This window comes from Dermacentor albipictus, chromosome 10 (assembly GCF_038994185.2).
Source record: "Dermacentor albipictus isolate Rhodes 1998 colony chromosome 10, USDA_Dalb.pri_finalv2, whole genome shotgun sequence".
Lineage (NCBI taxonomy): Eukaryota > Metazoa > Arthropoda > Arachnida > Ixodida > Ixodidae > Dermacentor > Dermacentor albipictus.
In genome coordinates, this window is record NC_091830.1 from 2,647,161 (window position 1) to 2,661,780 (window position 14,620).

Consider the following 14,620-nt stretch of genomic DNA (forward strand, 5'->3'; position numbering starts at 1 on the left):
GTACTCGGGCAGCTGGGCGCTGCTAAAGTGTTCTCAAAGCTCGACGCGACAGCAGGATTTCATCAAGTGCGATTGTCCCGAGAATGCCAAGAGTATACCACATTCATCACACCACTTGGACGTTATTGCTACCGTCGTCTACCTTTTGGCTTGACTTCAGCACCGGAATATTTTCAGAGAGAAATGGCTCAAATTCTGGAGAGGCAACCCAACGTCGTCAACATGATAGATGACATTCTAGTTTTTGGCGAAGACCGAGAAGAGCACGACAAGCGACTTGTGGAGGTTCTTGAACGTCTAAAGACAGCCGGAGTTAAACTCAACAAGGCGAAATGTTGCTTCGGTCGAGACACAGTAGAGTTTCTAGGTGTGGTGATCGACGCCAACGGTATCTCGCGAAGTCCCAGCAAACTCGAAGCACTGCGCAACTTGGAGCCACCTAAAGACGTCGCCGGGGTTAGGCGATTCCTCGGCATGGCTAATCATATTGGTCGCTACCTGCCCAACCTTTCGCAAGCAACCGCCTCTATTCGCGCCTTGCTAGGTGAGCAAAATGCATGGCAATGGGGACCGCTTCAAGAGAACGCTTTTAATCAGGTAAAAGCGATGCTCACCTTGGACCTGTGCGTCGCTAAGTATCATCCCGGTCGTAATACCATTGTCTCATGCGACGCGAGCTCATTTGGATTGGGCACGGTTCTTCTGCAGGAACAACCACCAGGCGAGCGACGCGCGGTAGCGTTCGCATCCAGGTCGGTTACTGAAGCGGAACAGCGCTACAGCCAAACAGAGAAAGAAGCGTTGGCGGTAGCATAGGCAGTGTACCGTTTTGACCAATATATGCATAGCCTAAACTTCACGGTAGAAACCGATCACCAGCCGCTGGTAAGACTACTTGGAAACGCTGACTTGGACACGATGCGCCCACGTATTCAAAGGTTTCGCATCAAGCTTATGCGCTACCAGTTTAGCGTGGTCTACATTCCTGGCAAACAGCTAGCCACTGCGGATACTCTTTCAAGGGCTCCGCATGAGAAGCCGTCGATCAGTGTGGTGGATGTGGTAGAGGAGTTTGTTGAATTTCAAGTTGCTACGGTCACAGACACGAAGCTGGTTACGGTAGATGAGGTTCGCAGGCGCCAAGAACTGGACTGGGAATGCAACCTGCTCGTCAAATACTGCACTCAAGGCTGGCCTCGTCGGAACAGGCTTCCAGGGCACCTCAAGAAGTACTGGAGCCATCGATGTGATCTCTCTGTGCAACGGCATCCTGCTAAAAGGCAATCGCTTTGTCATCCCAGCATTGCTGCAAAAGGATACGCTCGAACTTATCCATGAAGGCCACCAGGGAATTAGCCGATGCCGACTAAGGGCGAAGGATTCCGTTTGGTGGTATGGACTTTCGCAGCAAATACGTGATAGAGTCATTCGCTGCATACAGTGTGCAGTCACAAGAGCGGAAAGAAGAGAGCCTTTGGTCGTAACGAAGACTCCAGAACAACCGTGGCAAGAAGTAGGAATGGACTTGTTTATGCACCAGCGACACAACTATCTACTAGTAGTTGATTATCGTTCTCGATACCCTGAAGTTATCTACATGCGAAGCATGAACTCTGAGGTGGTCATCAATGTAGTCATGCAGTCATGTCATGTAGTCAGTCATGTCATGTCATGTAGTCATGCAGTCATGTAGTCATGCAGTCAAAAGCGCATGGTGCGAAAAGGCACACCCACGCATCCCATCCTGTATAAAAGTTTGCCGCGTGGAACCTTAACAAAAGCCTTGCTGAAGTCAAAGAAAACCAAGTCTGTTTGCCCGGACATATCAAGCACACCTCAAGCACAAATTTGCCTACAGATAAAACAGTCTGAGTAACTGTGGACAACCTCTGCCTAAACCCGTGCTGATTGTCAGAAAAAAGATTGTGATCATTCAGGAATTTTAGCAAGTAACCGGCAATGATATGCTCCAACATTTTGCAACGACTAGTACGAATCACACGCGCTATTTTCCAATGTGAAGGTATTACTCCACTTGATAATGATAGTTTAAATATATCTGTGAGAAACCCTGGCATTTGTTCAGCATATCGGCTCAGAAATAAAATAGGGAGACCGATGGGTCCGGCAGATTATTTAGTGTCAAGCTTGAACAACATTGCAAGCATACACTCTCGAGTTATTTCAATGCCATCCTCTGTAGCAGCCGTTGGTTTTATTTCATTTATTTATTTATTTATTTATTTATTTATTCATTTCCTCAAAGGTCTCTGTTGAGACATTACATGAGGGAGTGGGGAGTTAGTGACAAAGAGATACTACAAATTACAAAGGGATATTTCCGATGAGTCGCTTGAATGCAAGTGGGTCGATGATAGTGGCAACTTCGGCGGGCAGGCCATTCCAGTCTCGTGTTGTGCGGATAAAAAATGATTGCTGAAAAGTAACGGTATGGGCTTGTGGGGGATATACTGTATTAGAGTGACTGGTGCGGGCAATGCGATGTGCTCTTTTTATGTACGGGTTGTCAAGAGGCAAGGAATGAAAGAATTTATGAAAAAGATTAAGACGGGCTATTCTACGGCGTGAGGCTAGAGAGGGTAGGTTTATTTGGGCTTTTAGTGCCGAGATGCTTGTATTGTATGAATAAGTTGACAGGATAAATCGTGTCGTGCGGTTCTGAACCGACTCGAGGGCATTAATAAGGTTATTGTGGTGGGGGTCAAAAATAGCTTCGGCATACTCAAGCTTAGGCCGCACAAAGGTTAGAAAAGCAAGCTGTTTAATAGAGGGAGGAGCGAGGAAGAGGTTACGGCGCAGATAACCTAGAGTACGATTAGCAGAGTTTATTATGTGGTTAACATGACAGGTCCAAGTTAAGTCACGCGAGATGTACACACCAAGATATTTGAATGAATTCGTTGTTGCAATCTGCGTGTTATTGATGCTATAATTAGGGACAACGTAGTTACGACGACGATGAATAGACATTAACACGGTTTTAGCTACATTTAATGACATGAGCCAGGTGGTACACCAGTTTTGTATGCGCGATAGGTCATTTTGTAACGCCAAATGGTCGCTGGGGTTAGTAACTGCTCGGTAAACCACACAATCATCAGCGAAGAGTCGGATATGAGAAGAAATGTTACAAGGTAGGTCATTGATGTATATTAAGAAAAGGAGGGGACCAAGTACGGTACCTTGAGGTACGCCTGAAAGCACGGGTGTTAAGGTTGAAGAGTGTGAGTTAGCGTATACGAATTGTTCACGGTTAGTTAAAAACCCTCGAATCCAGCTTAGAACACAAGGAGGAATGTTAAGACGCGATAACTTTATTAAGAGACGACCATGAGGGACCTTATCGAATGCTTTTTCGAAATCTAAAAATATTGCGTCAGTCGGGATGTTACGATCTAGGTTTAAATGTAAATCGTGCAAAAAAAGAGCAAGTTGAGTGTCACAGGAATAATTTTTGCGGAAACCGTGTTGACTTGGGTGAAAAAAATTGACGGATGTTAGGAAGTTAGCAATATGCGAGTATAAAATATGTTCCATTATTTTACAAGACACGCTTGTTATGGAAATAGGACGGTAGTTACTCGGTGATGATCGGCTTCCTTTCTTGAAGACTGGGATGACCTTGCCCACCTGCCAGTCATGTGGAATGGAAGCGCTGTTAAGCGAATCCTGGAATATGAGTGATAAAAACAGGCTACAGACATGTTTAGTATTTTTTAGAACTTTGGCATTGATACCGTCTACTGCTGTAGAGAGTTCTTCAATGATTCAATTACTTTGACAATGCCGATGGGATTGAATGTGATATTTTGCATGAGCGGATATGTGAAGTACGGTGGATCGGGCAAGCCATCAAGTAATTCATTAGTAAAGACTGAACTAAATGTTCTGTTAAGAAGATCCGCAGCCTCAGTCTCTGGGATCGGAAGTCCGGAGCTATTGATAAGTGATATCTCATTTCGCTGATTAGGATTAATAGTTTTCCAAAAACGCTTCGGGTTAGTTTGTAGCATAGCTGGTAAAGTGGTAGAAAGAAACTTGTGTTTAGTTTGAGAGGTTAACTTGTCATATTCTTTCTCGACTGCGTAATACTTTTGCCATGTGCAAGAAGAATTAGATCGTTTGGCTTGTCGAAACAACCGTTTTTGCTTATTGTTTAGTCGTTTGAGGGATACATTAAACCATGGTGATGTTGTTCTTTCTGTTATTGTAATGGTGGGGATGTAAAGACGTATAAGGCGATGCATCTCTGATTTGAAAAGCAGCCAGTTCGACTTGAGAGAATTTAGTTGAAAGTTAGCGGCGAACGTGTCGAAGTACTCAGATAATTCTCGGTTCATGCTGACATAGTCCCCTTTATCATATAGTGTAAGTGTTTTCCGATTTTATGCGAAGCATATTACGAGGGCTCAACCCAGCTCCTCAGGCGCGGCGGTGACCATGAAATCACGTGACACCGTGACGTCACGACAGAGGAGAAGTGGCTTTGGCTCAACTCTTGCAAGACGGGCTGGGTGGGAATCGAACCAGGGTCTCCGGAGTGTGGGACGGAGACGCTACCACTGAGCCACGAGTACAACGCTTCAAAGCGGTACAAAAGCGCCTCTAGTGAATGCGGTGTTGCCTTAGAAACGCGCTGTTTCTAAGGCGTGCGTCTCTTGCTCAGGCGCACATTTCGTTGCCGCGCCGAACGCTGCTTTGCTCGACGCTCACCGCGTCCAATGCGGGGCGCGTAGTCGCTGCCCTGTAGCCCATTGTCTTACACCCCTTGGCGGGTCGACGGGAACGCTGTCGCGTTCCACTCTTGAAGGCGAAGAAGTAATGCATGAGTTGTTTCTTCGTCTAGCCGAACCAAATATAGCCAAGCAACAGCAGTTCACCAGGCTAAACAGTGGTTCAACAACTAAAATAAAGGCTAATATGCTTCGCATCCTGGGCTTAACCTTACCTAAGCCACAGCCATTTTTTTTTGTTTCTTTAGTACGTTGCAACGAAACGAAACATGTACTGTCAGGTGGTCGCTCAAACCGCGCAATAAGGTGACAGGGGTAAAGTTATCAGGGTGAGTTGTTAATACAAGATCTAAAACGTTGGACGAGTGAGCAGTGACGCGTGTTGAGTCAGTGACGAGCTGCGTTAAGCCGAATGTCATACACGTGTTTAAGAAGTCACTACCGGGGCTGGATTTAGATAATGTAGAGGCAGGATCGGACCAATCAATAGTTGGAAAATTAAAATCGCCAAACAGAAGGACAGGACTGTTAGGATATGTTTTTGTTAATGTATTTAAGGCTTCATGAAGTGAAGGCGTGAAAGAACTGTCGGTACTAGGGGACCGATAGCAAATACCAATCAGAATGTGCGGGTGTGTGGCAATGCATCGAATCCAAATCATTTCCAGTTGTGAAGAGAGGTTTACAAGTGAACAATGTAGGTTACGCTTAGTGGCGATTAATACACCCCCACCGCGCGAGTTATCGGGTCTATCTTTCCGAAAAATGTCAAAATGCGAGAGGTAAGGGAGAATTTCGGTATCATCGATTGATGTGTTAAGCCATGTTTCTGTTAGTAGTAAGACATCGCAAGAAGATGAGCCTATTAGACTGCACAGTGCATGACGCTTGGGAACAACACTTCGAATGTTAGCGAGCAGGAATGATAAAGGCTGACAGTTCTGTGGTTGCGGTGTACATTTTGGTCTCAATGATGGCTAAAGGCGTTCCTCAATGACCTGGTTAGTAGTGTGGTCGAATTAGTAGGTTTTTTCACCTATCATAAGCTTTTCATGCCGCAACTTGAACCGCAGTTTACGGGCCCTTCCAAACTCGATGAGGCGTTTCTGGGCAAGGCGCGTGCTTGGGGCGAGATCTTGTGCAACGGCATAGCAGGTACCTTTGAACTTACGAGCCGAAGAAAGGATAAGATCTTTGCTTTTAAAGTGAGCGAACCTCACAATTATAGGCCTGGACTTTCCAGTTTGGAAAGACCCAATGCGATGAGCACGTTCAATATCACCCGGTTCTATTTGTACATCTAAATGTTGTCTACAATGTGCAATAATAACTTTCTCAGAATCAGACCATGATTCTTTAGGTTTATCGGCGATGCTGTAAAAAACAAGGTTATTTCTTCTAGATCTATTTTCAGCATCGTTTATCCGGGCAGACAGTACACCTATCTGTGCCGTATTTTCAGTGCTTATCTCATGTAGTCTGCCTAATTCAATTTGCATGTCATCAATACCAGCACAAGCTGTCTCAATTTTGTCTAGCCGTGTTTTAATTTCACAGAACGTCTTATCATGATCAACTAGTTTTTTTTCAATAGACTTTAGCTGTTCGAGCATTACCGTCTGTCCAGATTGCAGTTCTTTCAATACATTAATCTCTTTGTCGGGGCCGGGGTTAGATTCGATATCACCAGCTAGCATGAGAAGTTTGAACAGCATATGCGCACAATCACACACAATGGAACAAAAGCGCCGTGGGCCCGGCAGCACAAGAAGTGCACGGTGGCTACTAGGTTTTGCGTAAAGGCAATAAGAGTTCGTTACCTGCACCAGGAAGAAGCGTGGAACGTTAGCACGGGCCATCGCTAGCTTGCTGCCGGGCCCACTGAAGGGCGCGTTGCTCGGGCGCAGCTTTTTAACAAAATTCCACGCATGCGCAGGATGCACAGGGGTGGTTCCGGTGTTTGGATGACTCGGTGAATGCCACGATGCTTGCAGATATAGTCGGCGGCCGTGTACAAAGTGCGCGGACCGCGATGTGCTGTTGGTAAGCCGGTGATTTGAAGCCCAGTACGGCTCCACTGGATCCGCCGCAATACGCCCGTAGATCGGAAGTCTTGCGCCTGGACCTAACCCGGCGACAGACTCTGGGCACGAGGCACTGAAGCTGGAAGGCTCCAGGAGCTGCAAGCTCCAAAGTCCAAGGAACTGCACCAGGAAGAAGCGTAGAACGTTAGCACGGGCCATCGCTAGCTTGCTGCCGGGCCCACTGAAGGGCGCGTTGCTCGGGCGCAGCTTTTTAACAAAATTCCACGCATGCGCAGGATGCACAGGGGTGGTTCCGGTGTTTGGATGACTCAGTGAATGCCACGATGCTTGCAGATATAGTCGGCGGCCGTGTACAAAGTGCGTGGACCGCGATGTGCTGTTGGTAAGCCGGTGATTTGAAGCCCAGTACGGCTCCACTGGATCCGCCGCAATACGCCCGTAGATCGGAAGTCTTGCGCCTGGACCTAACCCGGCGACAGACTCTGGGCACGAGGCACGAAAGCTGGAAGGCTCCAGAAGCTGCAAGCTCCAAAGTCCAAGGAACTGCACCAGGAAGAAGCGTGGAACGTTAGCACGGGCCATCGCTAGCTTGCTGCCGGGCCCACAATATTCATCCAATGCTCCAAAATCCCATAAAACTGCTGATTAAAACTATCCGCTATTTCAGTAGCATCCGTGGTAATCGTGTCGCTAATTCTTATTCTATTAATCTCATCTTTAGGCTTACTCAAGTGAAACCAAAATTTCTGTGGATCAGTCTTCAGAAATGCTGCTAAAGTCGGCGAAAAATATTTTCCCCTGACGCAGCTGACTTAGGTCATATTTAATTTCCTTAAACACTGGTGTTAACGTCCCATGCTCCTTGCGATATCTTTTTATTCTACGCTTAGTGTGCATGATTTCACGCGTAATCTAAGGATGTTGCCGTCTTTTAAATATTTTCCTGTCTGGACCCAAATTTTTAGAGCAGGGCCTAAGTATTTTAGGAAATCGTTGTCAAGAGCTTTCCACATCATCACCTATAATTCCAAGGTTCCCATCTATGTAGTCAATAATGGAAACGTCATCAGCTCTGCTATATTCTTTAATCGAAGCGACATTGAACGCATGCATTCGTTTATTTTTAACCTTCCAAGAAAAGCAAATTAACCTATGGTCAGATATGCCAGGGTCAAGTGTAACAACTCCTCCTCTAAACGCTTCGCTAATGAACGGAAAGCCAAGAATTGATGTGTCGCGAGTACATTCAGTAACTATTGGGCTGCCGAGCACGAGGTGGCGGGATCGAATTCGAGCCACGGCGGCCCCATTTCGATGGGGGCGAAATGCGGAAACACGCGATTTAGGCGCACGTTAAAGAATCCCAGGAGGTCAAAATTTCCGGAGTCTCCCACTACGTCGTGTCTCATCAACAGATCGTGGTTTTGGCACGTAAAACCCCATAAATTATTTTAAATAATTTTCACATTCAGTAACTCTCTGATCAAGATCAAGCGCAAGCATAATGTCCAAAATAGCATCCCTCGTTTACAAAGACAAATTATTCCAATTTATGAGCGGCAAATTAAAGTGACTAGTTAAAATCAGATTTTTGTTTCGTAACATTAGCAATTGATCGTACAGTATATTCAAAAAGCTGTCGTCAGTATCCGGAGTACGATAAACTGCACACAGGTGAAACATAGTTTCCTTCACTTTAATTAAAAAAAAGGCAAAAAAAAAGGCTTTGATGTTCAGCACGCCGGCCGGCGCAACAGGCGCGCGCGGGATTTACAAAAGAAATACGGCAGCAACAAAGAAACTGTCTACGTAGATGCGGCCCGTTACGAGCGGCGGCGTGGTTTCGCGGTTGCAGTCACGGACCATAGCGGAACTTGCGTCGCGAGCGCGACGATACGCACGGAAGAGACGGAGGCGGCCGAGGAAGCAGCGATAGCCCTCGCGGTGGCCACCATGGATGCCGAGGTGATAATCAGCGACTCGCAGGCAGCGATACGCAACTATGCTAGCGGCCGGATCTCCCGGGAAGCGGCCCACATTCTCCAAATTCAACAGGGCAATATTTGCCGCAAAAACGACCGTTTCCTCGTATGGACCCCCGCCCACACGGACCCTCCGCTCTCGGGAAACGAGACGGCCCACGCCACGGCTCGAGGACTTACATGCCGAGCCGCGGCGCCCGCCGGCAATCCCGACGTCTCGCCCACCGCGAGAGTGATGCAGGAGTGGACGTGGGGGGATCGCATGACCACTTTCAGAGACATCACGCAACACTACAGATTGAACAGATGTAAATACCCACCACCGCACGCCAATCTAAACAAGAAACAGGCGGTTGCCTGGAGGCAATTGCAGACACACACATATCCTAACCCGGTGATCCTTCACCTCTGCTACCCCGACATATATCCGTCCGACGCCTGTAAAGCGTGCGGAGCCAGAGCGACGCTGCAGCACATGCTGTGGGCATGCGCCGGTAGCCAGCAGCAGGAGTCTCCGACGAACGGGATAGAAATGGCAGTCTCGGACCGAGGGGCGCGTTGGGAGGCGGCCCTGCTCAGCCACGACCTCGCCGATCAACTGTGGGCCGTCCGGCACGCCGAGGAAGCCGCCCGGGTCCAAGGACTCGAGGCCGTCACCTAGGCTGGGGTGCTTATGGCCCCACCCCACCCAAATCGCCGGGCATTTTCAATAAAGTTTTTCATCATCATCATCATCATCATCATTGATGTTCAGCAATCTGCCTTTCGATGACAACATCGACGCCGTATTTAATCACAATCGCGGCACCATTCCCTCTAGACTTCCTGTCCCGTTGATATAACTGATAACCTGGTGGTACGATGCAATCGTTATGAGTAGTTCATGTAGCCAGGTTTTGGTTATCACACACGCGTGCGGATCCAAAGAGAGCAAACATTCTTCAAATGTTTCTGTCTTGTTCACAATGCTTCTTGCATTGAGAGAAACCAACCGCACTTCGAACAGATCCGGCCACAAACTTTTTGATAAAGATGCGGTGTTCCACCCAATCAATCTTTGGGAATTTAAAACGTCATCCCATACATAATATTGCCCATTACTCTTCAGCGTGACGTAAACGAGGGAAACCTTACTTCCGGCCTTTTTTTCGAGTTTAGCACCTTGCCAAATATGTTTGCGTGCATAAAGTTTCAGCGCAGTAATCATTATCAATTCTTAAGTTTTCTCCTTTGAGCTAAGAGATGTTGCTCCAGACTGCTTGTTTTTCCCTGTAGTCCTGAAAGTGCAATATGACTGGATGTTTAGAAGAAGGCTTCCCCAATCTATGAATTGGAAGTACGGTGAACACTGCACACCCAATTTAGCAGGAAACAGGTAATGGATAACCTTCTTACGCAAGTCCGACTCCGATTCGTTAGGATCTTGTTGTATGCTAAAGACAATTAAATTGGACCTCCGGCTTCCATATTCTACACCTTCAAGTCTCGTTTGATGCCGTGTAAGCGCATCCTGTTCACCAGTTACAGCTATACGTATGCTTTCAGTTTCATCTGTTCTCATCTGCAACTCTTATAAGTTTGCCTGTATATTATTTAAACGATCACCAAAGTTCCCTAGCGTCCTTTATGTGGCCTCTAAATGAGATATAATGTCTATTTGCCACTCGATTAGCGTCCGGAACATCGCCGCAAATAAGCAGCATACATGAACAATAGCAGTTATCGGCATAGTTGAAACGCGTACATAGGCACGGCAAGAGAACAAGAAACCTGTCGTCAGTGCGTATGGTACAGCCATAACTAACCTGTACCAGGAAAAGACGGAACATTTTCAGTTTCCTGCTCACAGCGCTTTCGCGCCCACTGAAGATCGACGGATGTGGTGCCGAATTTATGGGTTCCAGGGTCGATGACGCCGTGGTCGATGATGACAGGAATCCAAGCACCTGTGGCGTCCCCACCATGACGGCGCTGCCAGATGTGCCGTTTTTGATGACCAGTCTTTCTGTTGGGACTCGATAAAGCTGGGCGAGAGTCTGCGATGTTGCATGTGAACTTGCCAGCAGGAATGCCTGTGCCAGGAAAAAGGCGGAGCATTTTCAGCGTCCTGCTCACAGCGCTTTCGCCACGCCAGGGTAGGCATAGAAATGCTTACGAAGTTAATAACAGGTAATGCGAGAATGTGTGTGCATACGTATCGTCACACTTGTTTTATCATAACTATCTCAGAAAATTATATGACAATTGGCCGCTGAGATGACTGTATCATTACGTCGAGTTTCATTAACTCTTCTTAATTAGGTATGCCACAGTGAGGTTGTAAAGGTTGTGGAATTTCTGTCTACTTCTGCAGAAGGGAAACGGGCAGCCCCACGTGTTTCTGCTAGAATAAAACTCTAGTCTTTCCAAGTTTCATTAAGCTAACAAACTAAAGAGTATGCTGAATGGCACAAACGAACAGACGTGTTTTCTTTCGTGCACTACTTTTTTGGACTGCGCCTCGATCAATGGTGTTTTGTTTCATATACGCGTTCGCCTTTGCTGTCCAACCACGTTCATATCATGGAATGGGGTTTAATTTGGGAGCACAACGACAGCTTCGCTGACATTCCTCCTTGACTGAGTACAATGACCCCCAATTTTTATTTATTGGTACTGCAACCACCATTACAAGGTTGACATGGTGGGATACAAACTAGAAGAAAATACAACATAATGGCACAAAGAGACATGCTCAGGTTACGAAGTTTCCAAATAAGAGGCACATTATTACAAAAAGAAGAGTAGTATAAAGACAAAAAGACATGAAATTACGCTAAAGAGCAACAAAATGTGTTTCTGTCGTAAAAAAAAAAAGATGAAAACACAGATAATGAATCTGCTTCGACAACGGTGTTGCTATTATTCCTGGTTATTATTCCAGGGGGCCTGTAAAGTTAAACACGTGACACCCTTCATTAAGTGCAACACCGGTGTTCTTTACCCCATTTCGTTGGCTTGTGGTAAAGTATATAGGCCAGACAGGTAGGTGCGTTAATAAGCGCTTGCAAGAACATAACCTTTCCTTAAGCGGGGACCAGGGAAGGGATTTGTTTGTTCATTACCGCGGCTGCAAATAGTGCAAAAAAGTGCGCCATCTTTTGGTCGTGCGACCATTTTAGGATAGGGCATGACCAGATACGAACGCGAAATCTTAGAAGGTTTTCACATTGGAAATGAGAAAGAAATTTCTGTCAGTGATAAGTGCTTACCTTCGAGTAGGTAAAATATGATAAATAATATGTTGACATTGTCTGGATTGGGGGCTCAATCCCACCGTTCGTAACTCGTTGTCAATATTGGAGTGGGGCATGAATTAGAAGGTAGCTGGCCCATGCCGTCGCCCAACTTATCCACGCTGAGGACGTTGTTGAAGGGAAGGACTGTTTCTCATCGAGAACGAGGAATATGGGTTTATTTATAGTATCTACATCAGTCTAGCATGACTGCGAGAGAAAGTACGTCAGTCTAACCTGACTGCGAGAGAAAAGTGCATCAGTCTAACATGACTGCTTGAGAAAGTACCTCGAGCATCTGCACAACAGCGGTTTATAAACACTCGGTCCCCCCTCGATTCCAAGGAGACGGAAACGTTCGTCCAGGCGTCGTAAACAAGCCGCCTCTCCGCGGGACGGCTTACACACAAACGCACACGCGCACACCCGCACAAACGCGCGCACACACACACACAAACACAAACACACACACACACACGCACGCACGCACACACGCACACACACACACGCACGCACGCACACACGCACACGCACGCACGCACGCACGCACACAAACACACACACGCACGCACGCACGCACGCACACACGCACACACACACGCACGCACGCACGCACACACACACACACGCACGCACGCACGCACACAAACACACACACACACACACACACACACACACACACAGGTTCTTGCGTCTCGAACGGCGCGTGGGAAGAGGCATCAGTAGACTTTCCCGCGGGCACTCCCCCGCTCGCGGCCGACCAGGTGGGCGGTGGTGGGCTCAGTAACAATAGCTGGTCCACCGACCGGGTTTAGTCACAATGGCGACGAGGCTAGAGCGTAACGGTGGCGTTCCAAGCAAAGGTTGCCGCCGCGGTCGCAACTGGCTGGCAAAACTTGCACCTGAGCAGGCCATTCTTAACAGCGCCTCCATGGCCCGGAAAATCTCGACTGTCCAGCGCTGACAACAGCTGGGCAGGAAGAGAACGGCTGGTGGCCAGGGGTTGATGCCTTGGCTCGCAGCGATCACTTGTGGAATGATGTCACCACCCCAAAACATCCAACAAGGACAGGCAAGTGCAAAACGAACCCCACAACTCGGCTGCGCGCCGAGATGACGTACTTGAATCTCACTTTGGACCCGCTAGGCTTCAAAGAAAACATAAGTGCAGAAATAAAAAAAATGCTGCATATCGCTAAGCCATCGTTTGAAGCAATTTCGTGCTGACAAAATCAGCAATCATGGAGAAAATCCTGCTAAATGAGAGGGGATGTTCTTCTCTTAACAAAATTAACAATAATAACCCAAAAATTTAGGCGGGACCCTTAAACGCAGAATTCAAATTAGCCTGCTCAAACCATCCGCATTGCTATGCAACTTTCCCTTCTTATATCTAACGGAGAAGTTGGACTCTTGGAGAGTGAGACTACATCGGAGCGAGCGGCCATTTTTGTGTGACATTTGATTGAGCCATGTCAGAGGACAATGGTAGTTCTCGAAGATGAACTTTGCTCCGTACAAGTAACATGACAACTTCTGAGCGGCCCAAACTAAACAAGCGCATTCCTTCTCGGAAGCGCTGTAGGCTTCCTCTCTTACATTTAGTTTACGGCTGGAATGGAGGATAGGATGCTCCTCGTTATCGTCGCCGACCTGACTGAGTACCACGCCCATACCTCTGTCACTTGCGTCGCATTGAACTATGAATTCCTTTGTGTAGTCTGGCGCGCGAAGCACAGGACGAGAAACCAATAGCGTTTTCAAACTTTGGAAAGCGTTCTCTTTGTCCTTATCCCAGTGTACGCTACTCGGTGGTCCCTTTCGGAGGGCGTCCGTTAATGACCTTGCCATTTGCGAGTAATTCGGAATGTACCGTTGATAATACCCCACAAGTCCCAAAAATTAACGAAGGTCTGTTTTCGTGCGCGACTGAGAAAATTCTCCAATCGTAGCTATCTTCAGCTCGGCCGGCCGTCTGGTGCCCTGGCCTACAACATGGCCCAGATAAGTAACCTGCGAACAACGAAACCTACACTTTTCTGCTTTCATCGTTAAGCCGGCTTCCCTCAACCGTGAGAAGACCTGTTTGAGGTGCGATACGTGTTCTTCCCAGCTGTCTGAAAAAATTGCTACATCATCAAGACATAGCAAGGCGAACTCCCGCAAGTCCTTTAGCACAATATCCATTATCTTAGAGAAGCTAAACGGCGCGTTATTCAGCCCGAAGCTGAGGGCGAGCGGCCGAAAAGTGCCTACAGGTGAGATGAAAGCGGCATAGCGGCTGGCACTTTCTGAAAGGGGAACTTGCCAGTACGCCCGCAGGAGATCTATAGTTGAAATGTATTTAGCAGCGCTCTTTCAGAGGGATTATTTCTGGAAACTTTGTAGCTGGACACAGCATGGTAAACAAGTACCTGTAACCCGATTTTGTTTTTGGTAGAGGCACTACTGTGTCTATCACAAGTCGTCTGAAAGGTTCTGTTATTAAGGGCACTACCTTTAGTGGAGCCTTCCATGTCTCTCCTATCCGCCGAGGCTGCTCAGTGGCTATGGTGTGAGGCTGC

At 47.3% G+C, this 14,620-nt stretch overlaps 1 protein-coding gene across 1 annotated transcript in view; it reads right to left on the reverse strand.

Annotated features, from left to right (window-relative positions):
* Positions 1–1,017: 1,017 nt before the first annotated feature.
* The window catches only part of LOC139050809 (uncharacterized), a 45,225-nt gene continuing 31,622 nt past the window's right edge, over positions 1,018–14,620 (reverse strand). The window contains exons 2-5 of the mRNA XM_070527570.1: positions 10,587–10,853; positions 6,371–7,342; positions 3,199–3,215; positions 1,018–1,306 (exon numbers count right to left, since the gene is read on the reverse strand). Coding sequence (XP_070383671.1) covers positions 1,018–1,306; positions 3,199–3,215; positions 6,371–7,342; positions 10,587–10,745 — 1,437 coding nt within the window. The 5' untranslated portion in view covers positions 10,746–10,853. The remainder of the gene's footprint in view (positions 1,307–3,198; positions 3,216–6,370; positions 7,343–10,586; positions 10,854–14,620) is intronic.